The 19,224-nt window shown below is 42.1% G+C and overlaps 1 protein-coding gene across 1 annotated transcript in view; it reads right to left on the bottom strand.

Annotated features, from left to right (window-relative positions):
- Positions 1-19,224, bottom strand: part of unc79 (unc-79 homolog, NALCN channel complex subunit) — a 152,604-nt gene that overhangs the window by 25,791 nt on the left and 107,589 nt on the right. Inside the window, exons 32-40 of the mRNA XM_078233206.1 lie at positions 16,351-16,467; positions 10,326-10,428; positions 8,093-8,233; positions 7,834-7,872; positions 5,276-5,388; positions 5,071-5,156; positions 4,738-4,911; positions 1,818-1,886; positions 173-283 (exon numbers count right to left, since the gene is read on the bottom strand). Of these exons, the coding sequence (XP_078089332.1) occupies positions 173-283; positions 1,818-1,886; positions 4,738-4,911; positions 5,071-5,156; positions 5,276-5,388; positions 7,834-7,872; positions 8,093-8,233; positions 10,326-10,428; positions 16,351-16,467 (953 nt within the window). The remainder of the gene's footprint in view (positions 1-172; positions 284-1,817; positions 1,887-4,737; positions 4,912-5,070; positions 5,157-5,275; positions 5,389-7,833; positions 7,873-8,092; positions 8,234-10,325; positions 10,429-16,350; positions 16,468-19,224) is intronic.

The following is a 19,224-nucleotide window of genomic DNA, read 5'->3' as shown; positions in this document are numbered from 1 at the left end:
AAACAGATTCATATCTGACATGCCCTTTGTGAAGTTGTACTGTGTGGCATGCAATTAGAGAACTTAACTGCATCCATGATTGCTTGCCCATGTTGGTGCAGGGCTTCAAATACATGAGAAAACCTAGAATCAATCATTTTCATTGAAGATGAAAAATGTGGTCCAATTTTACCTTATTGAATGCTCGATGACACAATCCACACAATTCAACAAGGTACATAAGGCTGAAGACTCCATTCTGAATGACAAAGCTCAGTAATTTGGAAAATGGCTCCAAAAGGCTCTAAAATCAAATGGAAAAAAAGAGAGTAAGACACCAAGTTATCTAAGGAGCAAAATACAATGGGTTAACCCACTGAAGTGGGCAAAGGTTAGAATGGACTAAAATCATCTACTGTTAGAAGGAACTAAATTCAGATCACAATGAATTTTAAAGCTTCCATGAAGCCCCAATTAGTTTATATCAGATTAAATTAGTATGAAGGTAACAGAAAGTAAACTTCCTGTTGTGAAACCAATACTGAAATGTGAAATGTGCCAACCTAATCCTCAGTCATGCTGGTTCACATTAGTGCTTCCCTCATCTAAACACTCAGAAGCAATCAACTCAATGCTGACTTTGTGCCACTGTTTATAAGCGAGGATCTTAAAGCAATATATCAGAAGTGTCTGGGTCTGTTTCATAACATTCTCTGCAAAAAGCACCCACCTAACTTGTTAAAACTTATACTGGGAAGTGTCAGACTTGTCCCGGCATTTTTTCACACAGTGGGTAGAACTTTCCATTTTTGTGACTGCCGAGCTGGATGGGTTCTACGGTGAGGTTCCTGCTGAGCAGTGTGGTGGGAAACCACGCCTAATTTCACACTTGGAAGCTCATCAGTTATTTATAGGTGAGTTTCTCTGAGTTTCTCTTTGAATCACGTGGTAGATTGGGGACTGATTCACCCACCTAGCTGTCACCTAATGGGGTCAAAGGTCTGGGCACCATATTGAAATGCTATCCTCATTCTCTCCAGCCCACTCTGAGCAGAAAATATCTTGAAATGGCTGCGGCAAAGAAGAGAGCTGCTCCAAAGTTTAACAATGAGCCCCTGGAGGTATTCATCAAGGGTGTGTTGTGGCTGACACCAGGAATTCCTCTAACCCAGGGATGGCTTGAAGAAACCTGGACTCATGACTTTTGATATCCCCATGTCCACTGTAGACCTCACACCTCCCCATCTCGAGGTTGTGTGCGCAGTCCCGTACAGAGGAAAATGCATCATATTAAAACTGATAAAACCAACAATATAAAAATATGAGAAAAACACTGCACAGATTTCCTCCGGGTGCTCCGGTTTCCTCCCACAGTCCAAAGATGTGCGGGTTAGGTTTGATTGGCCATGCTAAAACTTGCCCTTAGTGTCCTGGGATGCGTAGGTTAGAGGGATTAGTGGGTAAATATGTAGGGATATGGGGGTAGGGTCTGGGTGGGATTGTGGTCGGTGCAGACTCGATGGGCCGAATGGCCTTTCTCTGTACTGTAGGGTTTCTAAGATTTCTAAGATTCTAAGATAATACATATGAAACAAATTACAAATTGGATTTTTAAAAATCTTGGCCTAAGAATAACATAAATAAATATTATAATAATATAAATCAATACCTAATGCAAAATGGCAAAAGCCAAAGAATGAAAGGAAAACTTGAGAGAGAAACAGGAATAAATTATTGAAAAGTAGTTTTAAAACAACATGTGTTTCCCCACCATGGAAAAAAAATCTGGTAAAGGTTTTAAAGGTTTTAAAAAGCCACATTAGCACTAGCTTACTTACTCGTGTTGCACTTGTGGTAGGTATCTTGAGAAGACAGATCATGATTGCTAAGCTAGAATCCAAGCAGCACTGCGTACAAAATAGAAGTTATCACTACTTGGCATGTATTTGGGTATTTATTTTCTCAGTAACTGGCAAACATATGTTGAAAATTTCCACATTCTTGATCTACCATGACATATAAAACCAGTCTATTTCCAACATTTCAGGAATATTTCAATCCCGTTCACTTTTGATTCTCTGTCTGACTCTTGAAATGTCCAATGAATTAAGGATAAGTGATCTGTCCAGACATTTGCAAGGTTATTTCACCAAACACAAAGGGGAATATATACCTTGTTGAATGAAATGTTACAGGGCTTTTGAGGGCATAATAACTTCATTCTGCTAAACACACTCACTGGCCCTGCAAAGCTAATTTTATATTCATAGAATGTCAAATATCTTAATTATGATTAAAAACAATCCATATATTTTCTAAATAATATCATAAGTTTGTGTATCGTTATTTTAGCTTCTATCATAATCATTCATCTTGCTATCAAGAAATTTAAATTAAAAATGATAGGATTCAGTGTCTTTAATCTCTTGGTTTGTTTTCTGTGAGATTGTTTCAATGTGATTAGCTGCTCACCCTCTTTGCTTACATCACTGCTACTGGGTGCCTGGAGATAGAACATAGAAAAGCTACAGCACAAACAGACCCTTCAGCCCACAAGTTACGCCGAACATGTCCCTACCCACCAGGCTTACCTATAACCCTCTAACTTACTAACTTCCATGAACTTATCCAAAAGTCTCTTAAAAGACCCTATCGAATCTGCCTCCACCACCACTACCAGCAGCCGATTCCACGCACCCACCACCCTCTGAGTGAAAAACTTACCCCTAACATCTCCTCCGTACCTACTCCCCAGCACCCTAAACCTGTGACCTCTTGTGGCAACCATTTCAGCCCTGGGTAAAAGCACCGGAGAATCCACTCTAACAATACCCCGCAACATCTTATACACCAAGTTACATCTTCAAGATCCCCTTTATTTGGCACCAAATTTAAACTGCAGGTGGGAAACAGGAAATCCATGCCACAGAGATCACGAGACCTTTGTGGACAGCTTTCTTTGAGGTCAGTTACAAATGCCATTGCTGCGCTACTGACCCTAAAGTCCTTGACTTTCAATCAAGTTTCAGACTCAATCCAAGTGCATCAACATAGTAACTAGTGGGGTGCCACAGGGATCGGTGCTGGAACCCCATCTATTCATAATATATATTAATGATTTGAATGAGGGAACAAAATATAACATCTCAAAGTTTGCAGATGATACCAAGTTGGGTAGGAGGGTGAACTGTGAAGAGGATACAGAGAGCCTTCAGAATGATCTGGTCAGATTGGGTGAGTGGACAAATCAATGGCAGATGCAGTTTCATTTGGATAAATGTGAGGTTATTCACTTTGGAAGCTAAAACAAGAAGGCAAATGACTACCTGAATGGCTGTAAATTGGGAGAGGGGAGTGTGCAGTGGGACCTGGGTGTCCTTGTGCACCAGTCAATGAAGGTAAGCATGCAGGTGCAGCAGGCGGTAAAGAAGGCAAATGACATGTTGGCCTGCATTGCGAGAGGTTTCGAGTGCAGGAGCAGGGATGTGTTGTTACAACTATACAGGGCCTTGGTGAGGCCATACCTGGAGTAATGTGTGCAGTTTTGGTCTCCTTTTCTGAGGAAGTAGGTTCTTACTCTCGAGGGAGTACAGCGAAGGTTTACCAGGCTGATTCCGGGGATGGCGGGACTAATGTATGAGGAGAGATTGGCTAGGTTAGGATTGTTTTCGCTGGAGTTCAGACAAATGAGGGGGGATCTCATAGAGACTTATAAAAGTCTAACAGGATTAGACATGGTAGGTGCAAGGAGGATATTCCTGATGGTGGGGGAGTCCAGAACCAAGGGTCACAATCTGAGGATTCAGGATAGACCATTTAGGACAGAGATGAGGAGGCATTTCTTCACCGAAAGAGTGGTGAGCCTGTGGAATTCATTACCACAGGAAGTAGTTGATGCCAAAACATTGACTGTATTCAAGAGGCAGCTGGATATAGCACTTGGGGCAAATGGGATCAAAGGTTATGGGGAAAAAGCAGGATTAGGCTCTTGAGTTGGATGATCAGCCATGATCATAATGAATGATGGAGCAGGCTCGAAGGGCCAAATGGCCTCCTCCTGCTCCTATCTTCTATGTTTCTATGACATCATAGGTAGCTGTAAATGACCCAATACGGTCCATACTTTTAGGCATTTATTTTTCCATCTCTTTTCAGACACTGCAGAGTTCCCATCAGTGAGAACCAGGCCAACAATTTCTCCCAAACCCCCATCATAGCCATTCTTGAGCCATGCAATCATGCTGCCTAATAGAGGTCCAGGTGACATGTCCTGTGATGTTCTCCTTTCCTATGGAAAGTGACTCACTTGCGTTTTTCCTTTGATGGCAAATTTGATGACAAGATCTCAGCGCTGAAGGAAACATATTTTAGCAGAGTAGGATTCTACTCGACTCCATCTTGCCTGTGCTAAAGATCATGTTCCTTTCAAGGAATGATTTTATATAGGCCTAATTTTTGGATTTTTACGCAGAACCAGTTTTGTTTACAAGTTTAATTCTCATAACCTTCTCTATTCTTTCTTGAATAATTATCCTGCTCACTTTAGAATGGTCTACTCAATCTGTTGTCGACTGCTATTTGTGACAAAGCATTCCACATGAACTGCAACTCTGCACTGGAACTTTACATTTTAGTGGTAACCAGCTCGATGCAAAGTTAGATTTGTAATATAAACATGAAGAAAAATGTCATTCTTAGTTTGTCGTATTTATTCATCTAAATGTCCAAATGACAATAGATCAGTAAATTCTTCCTTACCTTCAGTGGCAGTATGCAAGGCAATTTGGTCAAAAAGGTTTGAAACTGATTGCATATTGTAGTCCACAGATTGCTCGGTAAGTCCATCGGCAGAGCCTCCATGTAAGTGGCAATGTTGTCTAAACAACGAAGCATAGCTCCTCCTGCTGGCAAGCTCTTCTTATTATTTAAACCCTGTATCACAAACATTGCATTAAATTTTGCACCACACTAATCATTAATTTAGCAGTTTTCACATTTGACTTGAAATTGCTGATACTATTTCTATCACAGGACATTAAAAATTGACTAACTTGGGTATAACTTGCAATTTACTTCTGAATTCCACTATACCTCTAGTAGTTGATTCAATGCTGCCACTGAACTCAGCTCGTTGAAGTCCATCAAAGAGGAGGCCAAAGTTCGAAGGAAGCTTCCATCTGATGACAAAACAAAACTAACATTTCAAAATGTATTTCTTACTTTAGGAAACATTTGAGGTGTTGGCATTCAGTGTCAAAACGCTAGTGTATCAAGTTAATGTTGTAAAGTACCATACCTTTAATGTTGCTTTGGAATAGCTGCGGAAGTATGCCATTGGGAGCAAGCTGGTGAAAAATACAGCGTAAAAACTGCTTTGCCACTCCAGCAGCATTGCCAGGAATCATCATGCTTGAAAAAGTGAAAAGGGCAGAATTTTTTTAACAATTAGTTAAACTTTATTCAAATACACACCACGCATTGTTATCGTTTAGAAATGATGTGGAGACTCAATTTACAAGATAATGACTCGCATTCCAACCATTATCTTGTAAATTGAGTCTGTGTCTATGCATGCATTGTTTGTGAACACAACTCTTCACTCACCTGAAGAAGGAGCAACACTCCAAAAGCTTGTGCTACCAAATAAACCTGTTGGACTTTAACCTGGTGTTGTGAGACTTCTTACTATCGTTTAGAAATAAATTGGATAATAGTGCCAGATTTCGGCACACTGGCACAATTTCTGACACAGAAAGCATGTTACATGAAATCAAAGACCTTAATTTCTCCACAAGAGAACATCGCACGCCTACAATGAATCATATAGCTAATGCATTTCCTAGGTTTAATCCAGCATCTGTAATAAATTAGCTATTCACAACTGGGTCAGCAGAATAAGTGGTGCAAAGGTCTCAGCAGACCGAGAATAGGTACAAAGTGTTAAATGCATATTAATTAGGAGTTTAACTTTGTGCAATTGGTATTAACTGGGGTCTCACTCAAGCTTATATTTATAACAGCAGGCTAAAACTGAGGTGGTTCAATTGGAGGTGCAAGATATGTAATTTGCATCTCTGTAAATAAAAGGTTGCAAGTGTATAAAGTTGTAGGTTCCAGTTCTATCCTTAACTGCATGACTATCTGAGTTGTATATTTCTCTTGTTTCTTTCCTGTCTCCCATCATGCTCTCTCCATGCTCATCTTAACAAAAGGCCCACACCCTGCTTCTTTGCCTCTATTCCCACTAACCTACTGAGCAATCAATTTCCCCGCTGGTCCTCATTGTTTGGTGATTTTATTCAGGGTTCTCTTTCTTCAGTTGCTTTTCATCTCTTTAAATCTGTTATCAGGTTCCCTTCTCCTCAGAAAAGCCAACTCTTGACACGAGCTTTGTTGTAAGCTACTGCCCCATCTCCAGCCTCCAATACTCTCTAAAGTCCTTGAATATATGACCATTCAAATCTGTACCTGTCTTTCCTGAAACTCCATGGCCTGAATTGTCAGGGTGGCCACTATGAGCACCTTTCTTAGCCACAACCACCACCAGTTACATTTCCCTTGTCCTTTTGTCAATGACATCTTTGTCAATCCCACCCCCCTCCCCCCCAATCCTAACAGTATGATTATCATCCTATATTCTGTTGTCTTCAGCTCTGACGCTTTATTCTCTCTCCACATATGCTGAGATTTGCCAGCATTTTCTATTTTCACTCAAATCCTTACCTGTCTTTTCAGGAACTCCATGGCCTGAATTTTTAGGATGGCAAGAGCGCAATCTTTTCTGCACTTGGACAGAAGTCCCGCCTTGGAGAGTTGTTGGCCAATCAGCCTACCAGGCACAGTGCTGCAGTGGCCAGAGGTGGTACTGCAGTGCTATGCCTGAGACTAAGGACCAGGACCGCACTTCAAATGAATCAGGGGTCCCGGGGAGGGCCCTGAAGGGACCAGGAAGGGGGCGATTTCAGTGAGCCAGGAAGGAGGCAATCCTGGTAGGTTGGGAGGGATGAACAGGAGCCAACAGGTCCAAGGGGAGGGTACCCCCAGTCTGAAGGGGCCTTGGGATTGAGCCCCCCCCCCAAAACATTTTCAGTTTCCCACCCTCAGTCATCGGGTGCTAGTCAGCCTTAAAATCGAGGCTAGGCAGAAAATGGCCCTTAATAGCTCATTTAGTGGCCAAGAGAAACAGGTTCCAATTAGGGAAAAGGGCTGTATTTAACAGACTTTAAGTGAAGTGTGCTTGGGCGTAGCCCTAGTAATCAAAGAGTGCTCAGAAGAATCCCTGAAGACCCAAGAAGGCAGCTCAAGGTTGGTGACACAGTGCTGTCTGCCATTCGGATGTACCCCGCCTCCAGTGAGATGCTTAATTGACCATCATCATTCACGGCTGGATGTGGCAGGATTGCAGAGCTTAGATCTGATCCGTTGGCATCTATTACTTGCTGCTTATGCTGTTTGGCATGCAGGTGTTATGGCTTCACCAGGTTGACACCACATTTTTAAGTATGCCTGGTGTTGCGCCTGGCATGCCGTCCTACACTCTTCATTGAACCAGGATTGACCTCCTGGCTTGGTGGTAGAAGATAGCCAGTCAGCTAAATCACTGCCATTTTTGTTACTGCTGGTTGAAACAGCAGCATTCGTGAAAACTAATGATCAATGAAGACCAATGACTCTGGAATGTCCCTCACCCATGGGAATTGAAGACTGAAAAAAGGCATAGAATAAACAGCTAAGGAGCAAAACCAATTTAGTAAAAGGGATAGCTTTAAGATAGAAATACTTTGCAACCAACAGCGAAAACATAACTGAATTATTTTTGCATACATTATTGTAAGAACGAAGGCAAGTAAATACCTTTCTGCTTGACCAGAGAAGAGTGTACTGGATGCCAGTCTGAAATGAAAAAATGTCAGTAATGTTATTTATCTATCCATAAAACATGAGTTGAACAGTTATTTTCACTTCAAAACATGCATTCAGATGAAATATCAAAAAAGTACTGACAGTGCTGTTTTGCTAAAAATGCTCCCCAGGCAACCAATCTTTAAAGTTCCATCAATACTTATAATGCATTTTAAACAAGGCAGATATCAAAGACCATTACACCGGTTACCTTCCAACTGACTGTAGAATATCAAGCAACAAGGGAGCAGCGAGGTCTGGGCTCAAATGAGTGAATGTTGAAAGTACAACAATAGCCAATCCTAATGTTTCTTCATCATATTCTTCAAGAACAGCCCCACAGTCAAGGCATCTGTACCAAAGAATGAAACTGTTAGCATGTTCTTCAACATTAAGCCTAGGTGTGAATCAGCAGTCCACAAGCTATGAATTCAAATCCCACATAGCAAGTTGTAGAACTGCCAAAAGCTGGCTTTACAGGGCTCTGGGGATGGAGGACTTTTGGAACTTAACCACACCATCCACAATGGCAAGTATCAAGCCTTACATGCAACTAATCTGCAAACTTAGCCTCAGCTGCTTCTGACAGTATTTATAAATGCTACAATGTTTTGATACAGTCATTATATGTAATTTTTTTGTGTTATGTGATTTTTATCAGGGGCTCCACATCTGGGTGGGGCTCTTTGATATGGGTCCTATAGGCCCAGATGTTAATCCTCCCATCAAATCCAGTTTCAATGTGGTCCAGATGCCAGGAAAAAAAACTACCATGAAAACTTCTGGGTTGTCACATAAATACAGTTGATTCACTCTGCTCCACACTGGGAGGGGGATTTTGCGCTCCTGTTCACATCGGGCGTGAATGGTGACGGGAGCGCAAAATCTCACAAGAGACCCAAATGGTGTTATACATTGGCAGGACATGCCACTGCAATTGTTCCATTCCCTGCCAGTGACATAATGGGATTCCCAACATTAGAATAAACTTAATTCTAATTATCAGGCCTCTACAGCTAATAATCCTCCCATTACATTACCCTTTCACATTGATGTGAGGGCAATGCCCATGGAGAGTGCGGAGGGAATGTTGCATGGGGGGATGGGGGAGAAGCTTTATTTTTACTTTCATGTACAGGGGCAGCCTTTAAAAATGGTGCCCTAATCTTTTAAAACAAAATCTAAGTTGCTGGTGGAGTGGGCTCTGCATGATGTCATGGAAACTCCACCATTGGATTTTGTTTTCCCGAGTTGCTAGCAATACAGTGGAGAGTGCTGGTGCTGGCGGCTTCAACGCCACTTTTCCTACCCACTGCGACACTCAGCCTCAAAAAGGGAAAATTCCACCCTAGGTTTTGTGCAATTACTTCCGTGGAGCCTATCTGGATGGAGTTGTAATATGTTAAATACGTATCTCTTCTATTTATATTCACTGCCGCTTGTACAAGGTTCAGTGGCTACTTCAATTATTTTGATTTGGTTCCCTGTCATTAGGGTATTGTAAACGGTGTGAATCCACATAAAACAACTTGAAAAATTACAAACTTTAAGTTTATGTATTTATTAGTCACAAGTTGGCTTGCATTAACACTGCAATGAAGTTACTGTAAAAGCCCCAAGTCGCCATACTCCGGCACCTGTTTGGGTACACTGAGGGAGAATTTAGCATGGCCAATACACCTAACCAGCACATCTTTCAGGCTGTAGGAGGAAACCGGAGCACCCGGAGGAAACCCACGCAGACACAGGGAGAACATGCAGACTCCACACAGGCAGATACCCAAGTCAGGAATCGAATCTGGGTCCCTGGAGCTGTGAGGCAACAGTGCTAGCCACTGTGCCACCGTGTCACTGAAGGTAATTTTCCAACTACACTTTGACGGAGGAGAACTTGTCTTGTTTCTCAGTGAATATCAGAAAATCTCACTGGAAGTGGGTAAATTTCCTTCCCATCAGTGCTTATTCAGAGAATTTAGGCGAAACAGTTAAAATTAACAGTACAAGGTTCACAAGTATATAGTGCCTATTGTTTTGTAGAAAACCTGCATTGCATCATCCTATTGCTGCTTCTACATTGAAGTTTGAAGTGACAATTGCTTTAGAATGCAGTCTACACGAAACAACATCTGCAAAAATGCAAACTTCTTTAAAGTACACTTCCCCTACCTCTGCCCACATTTATAATCATTCAGATGTGTAACCCACAAGAAAACCAGCACACACACTCGTCAGTGCAATTTTAGCTGTATAACCCAAATATGATGAAGACTATCAATTTTCTTCCACGACAAATAAGGTATGACAATGGATATTTACATTGCGGAGTGTTGTACTGTCTGCATTTTCAGTAGAAAAACTGATTGAATTTCCATTGAGGAATATTTCAGTATATAATCTTTAAAAGTGTTGCAAAAAAGTCATGGTTAGTAAATGAATATCCTTACCTGTCAGACATTAGGGTTGGCTGGTCATCTGTAAATTCCTCTGGTGCAGGAACAAACATGCTAACTATGCTCTGTGCTGACAGCAAACTAGATTTTGTAGCACCTGTGAAGATAACAGGCATTTACAAATGTTGCAATGTGTATAAACGCAAGATATTGATATACTTTAAAAAATCTGTCCAAAAAAGATCTATTTCAGTCAGTTTTCACAGACTTTGATCCTTTTTAATTGAATAAGCAAAGGTGTAAAGGGCTATTTTAGACACAGAACACATTCAAATTAGTCCGAGTCAGATGGCTTCCTAGCATCATTCTTTTTATCAGTTTTGTGTAAGTGGGGAACATGGGATGGCTTCCTGCCAGAATTTAACTCAGTGCCGAACAATGGGATTACATGGGGTTTAAAAATGATATACAAAAAAGCATTGCTGTTTGCTGTTGTAAAACGTATTGGTGAAGAATCACAAAATTGGCTCTGCTGCTACAAAACATGCATCTTCATTGGGAGATGGTACTCTTTAAAGTTTTGCGTCAGACATGAGTGACAAAATCTTTACATAGCTATTTAGCTGTCTAATCTCTGTTGATGCATGCAACATTATTTTTTGGCTTGTATTTCTTCTTAAGTTTATTTATTAGCGTCAACTAAGCCTTCTAGCGTTAATGTAAGCCTACTAGAAGTAGGCTTACATTAACACTGGGATGAAGGTACTGTGAAAGTACCCAAGTCGCCACACTCCGGCGCTTGCCCGGGTACACTGAGGAAGAATTTTAGCATGGTCAATGTGCCTAACCAGCACGTTTTTCGGACTGTGGGAGGAGACTGGAACACCTGGAGGAAACCCACGCAGACACAGGGAGAATGTGCAGACTCCACACAGACAGCGAACCAAGCCGGGAATCGAACCCGGGTTCCTGGCACTGTGAGGCAGCAGTGCTAACCACTGTGCCACCCATTTCTTTTGAATGGACAAGAAAATAACATTTTTGAAATGTGTAAGAATTCTGTATAAGAGGCTCTTTTGGTGGGAGATGTCTGTGACAAACAGCTGCATTATGAGTGTGTGCTTATTCTCTACAATGGTTTGTTTCTTTTTATAAATTACATATGCATGTGTCGATAGTAGCCACGCATAACATGCCAAAACAGCCTCCAAGAATTCAGGTTACCAGTTTCTCCTGAATTTATTTCCAAGTTAGCAGGTTAAAAGTATTCTTGTTCTTTCCTTCACCAGCAAATTAAAATGTATTAACTACACTAAATCACAGTAAACAGCATCTAGGTCAAGGGACAGTTCTTGAATTTGGGTGTAATATCCACACTTGGTGCCATGGTAGTGGTGCCCAGGGTCCCAAGGAAACACAGAAACGTGGCACAGATTGAGGCAATCTGACCCATTTTGGGGCAGGATTTTATGACTTCGCTTGGGCAAGACCAGAAATTCCCACCCGAGGTCAACGGAGATTTCCATTGTCAGACCCTCACCCACTCCGATTCCGTGGCGGGCAAGGTGGTAGAGTTCGGTGTAACAAATGGCAACATCTAAACAAAGCTGCCACTTCTGATAAGACCAGTAGGCAGGAAGGAACAATGAACAACTAGATCTCCCCAGCTGCTGGTCTCCATAAGTCTGTTCGTTCGTTTCATTGTTGCTGCCAGCTGTGCAAAGCTTCATGTGCTGGGAGCCACTTGCTTTGACATGGCATGAGGCTTCGCAGAGAAACAGCTCAAATGTTATTTCCCTTACTTATGGAACTGATTACATATTTTAATCAGTGCTAATTAACAACATTAGGCACACAAGTTTTCTGCATGCATTTTACATGGACTTTGTAGACCAATTTTAATTTAAAAATTGTCTGAACAACTGCAACATTAAGAAAGCACAGCAGCATGGAATAGAAGGATCCATAGTCAATTTCTTTTCAATTTTCTATTTCTAAGCACAGTTTGAATCCTCTGCATTATCTGAACAATGTACAGCCTTGAGCAATAGAAACTGGGCACTAAAACGTACACCTCTATTCTGTACTTCATCTTATAACACAAACAAAAGTTATAACCTCAATCATTCGTAAAACATGATGCACATCCACATTTCACTTGGGGGGGATGGCGGGGGAGGGGGAAGCTAACATTTCATCCTTGTACTGACATAGCATACATCTGATCCAATTCAAACAGACCCTATAGGTAAGCACAGAATATAAAATAATTACCCGAGGATGACTTTTTTTTTTCATAATCTTTGTATCTAATATATTTTATTAGAATTCTGTACTAACCTTTATCTCAGTAAATCACCCCCGTGGCACCAGTGTGAATTTCCCTATTTTCCACACCAAACACCCTTTTGCCGAAGAAACCACATCAAAAATGGAGAAAGTTAAAAAGTAAAAAACACACCTTCACCAAAACTATAAACCAAACTGGGTTACAAGAAATAGGGTATGAAGAGGCTCGAGTGAAGCATAAACACCACGGGCAGAGGCCAGCTAGGCCAAATAGTCTGCTTCTCATAGAATTGTAGAATCCCGACAGTGCAGAAGGAGGGCATTCGGCCCTTCCAGCTTGCACCGACAATAATCCCACCCAGGCCCTGGGGGAATTCTCCCATCTCACCTGCCACGGGAATTGTAGCGGGCGGGGGGAGGTCCACACAAAGGTCCATTGACCTCGGGTGGGATTCTGTGGTTTTGGGGCGAGGATGGCCAGAGAATCCCAACCCTATCACTATAACCTCACGTATTTATCCTGCTAATCGCCCTGACACTAAGGGGCAATTTAGCATGGCCAATCAACCTAACCCACACATCTTTGGTCTGAGTATTTCTTTTTGGACAAAAAAATATACAAAGACTATATATTTAGAAAGAAAGAAATATTATTGATGTAGCACCGTATCATGATCTCAGGATGTTCCAAAGAACTTCATAACGACTTTGTTGTTGTTATGTTGGCAACTGCAGTTGTTAATTTACATGTAGCAAGATCCCACATGCAGCAAATGATCAGTCAACCTGTTTAGAATTATGTTAGGTTGTGGGGGGAATGTCTGTTAGGACACTGGGAGAATTTCTGCTCTGCAAATGGTGCCATGGATCTTTTACATTGAGTTAAACAGAGAGACAAGTAGTCTAATCTTTTCTAAAATGCTGCAAATCCAACAGTGTTGCACTTCCTCAATACTGTACTGATAAGTACTTAAAAGGTGGAGTGGAGCTTGAACCACCAAACCCTCTGACTCAGAGACAACTGTTATACCAACTAAACCAAACTTATACTTGGCAAAACATTGCAGAAAAACTAACATGACAGCTAATGGCAAAATGCACTTAAAATTAAATGTGTTTGGAAATAAAATGCCATTAGGTTAAAGAGCTAATTGACTGAAAAATGTCTGTTTGTTATTCCTCAAAACATTTTATTAAAAATAACTTTTTGTCTGCAGCAACTTTCCCAAAATATTATTTCCATAACATTTTTGACAGCATTTGTTGTTTTTGCATCTATTCATGAAGTCCTTATTTGAAAGGAAACTTACTTCAACAACGTGCAAGGAACAGAATGGCTATGTTATTGACTCTAGTCCCATATTCATTCCTATTTCTTTGTACTGGAAAGTGACTGCCCTCTGAGATGGCTTCGCAAGCCACCCAGTTTGTACTCAAGAAGGCAGCTCACCACCACCTTCACAAAGGCAATTAGGGAGGGGCAATAAATGCTGGCCTTCCCAGCGATGCCCACATCCTGTAATTGAAAAAAAATGCATCCATGCATTGGTTAATATAATGATTATCTTCAGAGCAAACATCTCATGATTCTATTTCATAGAACATCCAACATAAGTGTGAGGTGTTATGCCCTTCCCACTCCTTAGATAGATGTTATTGGTGAACTCAATGGGCATTCTCATTTAAAGTGAAAAGTTAAAATTTTCTTCAGGGTCCAGATTCCAACGCAGACCTGATCCCCGAGGTGTTCCCTTATCCACAATTTCGTGACACAGATTTTCACTGAGATGAGGCGACAATGGAGACCTTTAAAATGGCGGATGACTCTAAAAACATCTGCCTCCATTTCCAGCAGACCCCATCTTTTATTCCAGGAATGGACTTAACCTGCAGTGTGTGTCCCATGAATTTATGGTGGAAGTATAAATGCTCATCAAAAGTGGTAAGGTATGTAAAACATATTACTGCGTGATTGCTTCCGCAACCTCTCTTTATCGCAGTGGGGGGCACAGTTCCAAGAGGTTATTAAAGTATTAGTTGTCTTTAGTGTGGTGTTGTGAATATAAATGTTTGTTTTTTGAAAGGATTAAGTACTTGGGGAGATATAAATGTATTGAATGGTCTTTAATTGTTGAGAGCTTTTTCAAATAGTGAATTCTGTAATGGTTACTTACAACTTTATTTAATTTCATCACAGCTTGACTCCTGATGTCTTTTCATGGTGGATATCCAGTGAGTTTGCATGGAAAATGTAAGGGCAAAGGGACGTGATTGGGCATAGTTTGGCATGAGTTTGCACTATGTTGACAAAGGGGCTATAAGGGGCCTTGGGTGTGAATGGAGTAACATGGGTTAGCATAGGTGGGACTGGGTGGAGGTGAGAGCGAGAGGGCTTAATATTTAAGAGCAGAAGTGGGATGAAGTCCCATAGAACAAAAATTGACCTTTCAATCAGTTCACCTCGGCACTCAGCAGCCCCAGTATGAACTTCCAAACTATATCCTGGCTCACCGCTCGGCATCTATAGCACGCACCCAAAGCCCCTGGAATGTAAGTTGCACCATTCAAGCCACTTTAACCCAAGGTCGGCAAGCCAAACCGGTAAACTTCTATGGGACTTCATCCCAGTTATACTGTTGAATATTAGGCCCTCAAGCTCTCACACATGCCCCTCATCCTGATCTATGCCAACTCATTCCAACCCATGCCCACACTTAATCCCACTGGTCCCTCGCACTACCTGTCTCTAAGATGAAATTCCAGCCCCTAAAGAAGGAAAATCAAACTCAACTGGGCCACTTAAACTCAGGGCATAGGACAAGCTTGTGCCAAAATTTAGAAGGGCTGTTTCACACACTTGTCGGGCAACAGCCTGACATTGTCATACTCACTGAATCATAATTTACAGACAATCACCATCGCCATCCCCGGGTATTTCTTGTCCAACCAGCAGAATAGAGCCAGCAGAGGCAGAGGCACAGTGGTATGCAGTTAGGAGAGAGTTTCCCAAGGTGCCCTCAACATCAACTCTGGACCCCATGAAGTGTCATGACATCTGGTCATCGAGTCTGCGCCAACTACAATCCCACCCAGGCCCTATCCCCATAACCCCATGCATTTACCCTGGTTAGTCCCCTGGCACTAAGGGAGAAGTTAGCATGGCCAATCTATCTAACCCACACATCTTTGGACTCATGATTGGCAATGTCACTATTAGGAGAATATTGATTGTTTAGTTTCAAATAGATTTTCAAGCATTTAAAATTTTGGCAAGTTCAACTGGAGGAATGGAAACAACTTTTAACAACTGTGATTTTGGACTTGAATTACAAATTAATTTGTAAAATTGGGAGAAGACTTCTGGGGGCATGAATGTTTCCGAGGAAAGGTGAAAAGCAAAATCAGCAAATGTCAAGGAGTTTGTTTTTTAGAAAAATAAGCTAACATAGATTTGGAGTTTGATTTTTGAAAGCAAATGTAGCTGCTTTAATGGAATTATTTTTAATTCCTACAATATCCTGTTTGTTGTTCAAAGTGAACCAGCTTTGGTAAAAGCATTCTTCCGCATTGCAGCTAACATCCTGCTGAATGATATAATCAAACCATTCACAACAAATTATATTACGAGAAACCTTCTATCATAGCGGATGTTTTTTCCAGGTTATCATGAAGACACACAGCAGGAGGGCTCAGAAATGACGTGATGAACACTAGCATGAGTTAGCAATCTTCACGTGTTTGTGAGATCAAAGTTTGACTATGTGCATATCATAATGTTGAACATATTAACCAGTGTCCCAGTTACTGAAGTTGTGAGGTACATTGGACTGGTGTTCCAGTTGTCCCTTCATTAACAGGTTCAATGGTATGGTCCCCAGAGATTCCCTTTGCATTTGTCTATATTGGACTAAACATGGCATAAAAACAAATACTGAAACAGGTGGAGCTGGTGTGAAGTAAACAGTGCATATGCTGTTCTGTTATCAGTTTACAGAGAGGCCTGGAGTTACTGGGTTCAGGGAAGAGCATGCTGCCATCAAACAGATCCAGCTGTAATGGGATGATTAAAATGCACAGATTTCATTTTGACTGCACTTCTCTAAAATGTATACTTAAATTTGATTAAGCACCATATCAAATTTAGTATTTGATATATAATTTGCCAATAATGAGAAGACATGTATGGCCAGGAATTCCCTTAGAGTTGCTCCCCCTCCACCACACATAATCTCTCCAGACGTGGAAACTGGATTTCTGTTATGTTGGTGAAGTGATGGCAGAAGAGTGGAAGCAGCTGTAAGAAACTACTGACCACATATGCCAAAGGATTTCACCACATCAGGACTTTTATAACTAATAGATCAAAATAGATGAAAGGCCATCACTAATATGGGAAAAAACTGAAACAAAGCATGACTTCAAACTCATTACTGCCATCCAAATCCATTGATCCATAAACAGTCACAATTTGGCGATGTTGTACAATACTGAAATAAAAGATAGTAATTCAGCAGAAAATCAATGTAAAAGTTATGCTGATATTCATTCCTTAAGTCTGGCAGATATGATTGGGTTTCGAAACTGAAGCCACACGTAGCAAATCAGAGCATCAAATATATATCAAGTACTCATCAATTGATGATCAGGCCTTAATATCCCTGCTATTGCCAACATAATTGCAGACGTACACATGCATATATAGAATTAAAGGGAACACTTCTAACCTAACCTAATCTTTTGGGTTACAAGGAGTTCAGATATAATGCAGATTTTACACCCAGCCACCACTTCCTGATTTTACTCCCAACTGAAGCCATTGGAGTGTAAGATTTGGCAAGGTGTGAAATTGTCATTCTACTCGATTTAATGGGTTTCTAGCCAGCCAATTGGGTTCAAGTTGTCCCCAAAGTTTCAACAGATCCTCCATACAAGCCTGACTGAAAACTATGTTGAATGTTTTGGTGATGATGTCTACTCAGGGTTTGAAGTTTCTGCCATGGATTTTCATGTGACTGAACAGGCCGATTCTCAGCCTGCATCTCTTTGGTTTGACATCCCATTACGTAGTGGGATCCAGAGTGCAGCATTATTCCTCTTCTTTCTCTCTCAGCCACCACTCTGCCTCATTAATAAAACATTGGGACTCAAAGCATGTTGCAGTTTGATGGACAAGTTGGCACCATACCAAATGAATGATAGCATGCTCCTCCCAGTCATAAATGTCAGTGCTGTTATGCTTCAATAATAACTTCTTTGAAGTGTTATCTTTGTCCTGCCCTGGATCATTGGCTGTTTGATAGTTGAGAGTATAGGATCTGCCGGGGAGACAGTTTTCAGATATCTAATCACAGTGTCCAGTCCATCTAACTTGCTTATGTAGGAGTTTTGCCTAAATGCATATAGAGCTACCCTCAAACAAAGACACTAGGATTTGTTCAGTAGTCCCCCCCATTGATTCTGGAGGGTGCTACATAAGCATTGCCATGGAATATCTCTAGCACTTTTGTGTTGCTGATCAACAGTACACGTTTCACTGCAGTACAAGAGTGTGGTCATAACAACTGCTCCAGAACTATGTTGACTTGTGGCGGTCTTTGGTGTCAAACACTCACTGCTGTAGCTTGTAGCAGGCTTAGCTAGAGCAGCTAGTCCAGTGTTCGATCTCCTTATCAATGGTGACCTTTTGTGAGTGGTAGCTACCTAGGTATGGGAAGTACTCAAAATATTCCAGAGTTTTTCCTTCAACATACATGCAAGGTGGAATATTTGGCTGGCCAGGTCTGGATTGATATATGAGTTTTGTTTGGCCACATTCAAGGAGAGGCTGAGTTTCTTGTAGCAGAATTGAAAAGATTGGGAGTGGCTGGAAAATCTGGTGAAGCGTAGGCAATGACATTGCAGTCAGCCACAAACTGTAGATCTTGTATGTCTGTGGTGGTCAGTTTAGTTTTGGCATGGAGGTGACTGAGGTTAAAGAGTATTTCATCTAGACGGTATTTGATACTGACACCACACACATCACTGCCCCCCTTATCCACCCCCCATCAAACACATCACTCTCCCCCTTATCCACCCTCCCCCTATCCACACACATCACTGTCCCCCTTATCCACCCACTCCCCCCCACTACCCAGACCGATTACCACCCCTGTCCCCTCCCCCCCCACCGATCGCCCAGAGTGGCAGCAGACCCCCCTGCCCCCCCCCCACGCCCCCACCAGATATCCATCTGCCCCCCACCAGAGGTCCATTTGCCTCCTCCCCCTACCAGTGAGCGATCGGGACCCCCCCCCCCCCCCCACCCCCACCCCCCCCCCCCCCACACCCAACACCAGACAGTGTTCTGGCCTCACTCACCCCCTCCCGACAACGATCTGGTCTCACTCACCCCCTCCCTCCCCCGAAGAGAATGGTCTGGCCTCACTCACCCTCCCCCCTGAGGAACATCTGACCCGCCTCCTCCTCACTCCCCAGACAACGATCAGCCCTCCCCCCCCCCCCCCCACCAACAAACAACGATCGGCCCTCCACCCCCCTCCCTTCCCACCAGAGTTACATCTGACCTGCCTCCTCCTCCTCCTCCTCCTCCCCCTCAACCAGACAACGATCTGGCCTCACTCCCCTCCCCCCCCAACCAGAGAATGATCTGACCCGCCTCCCTCCT

This window comes from Mustelus asterias, chromosome 18 (genome assembly GCF_964213995.1).
Source record: "Mustelus asterias chromosome 18, sMusAst1.hap1.1, whole genome shotgun sequence".
Lineage (NCBI taxonomy): Eukaryota > Metazoa > Chordata > Chondrichthyes > Carcharhiniformes > Triakidae > Mustelus > Mustelus asterias.
The sequence above is the reverse complement of the archived record's forward strand: the minus strand, read 5'-3'. Positions and strand labels throughout refer to the sequence as shown.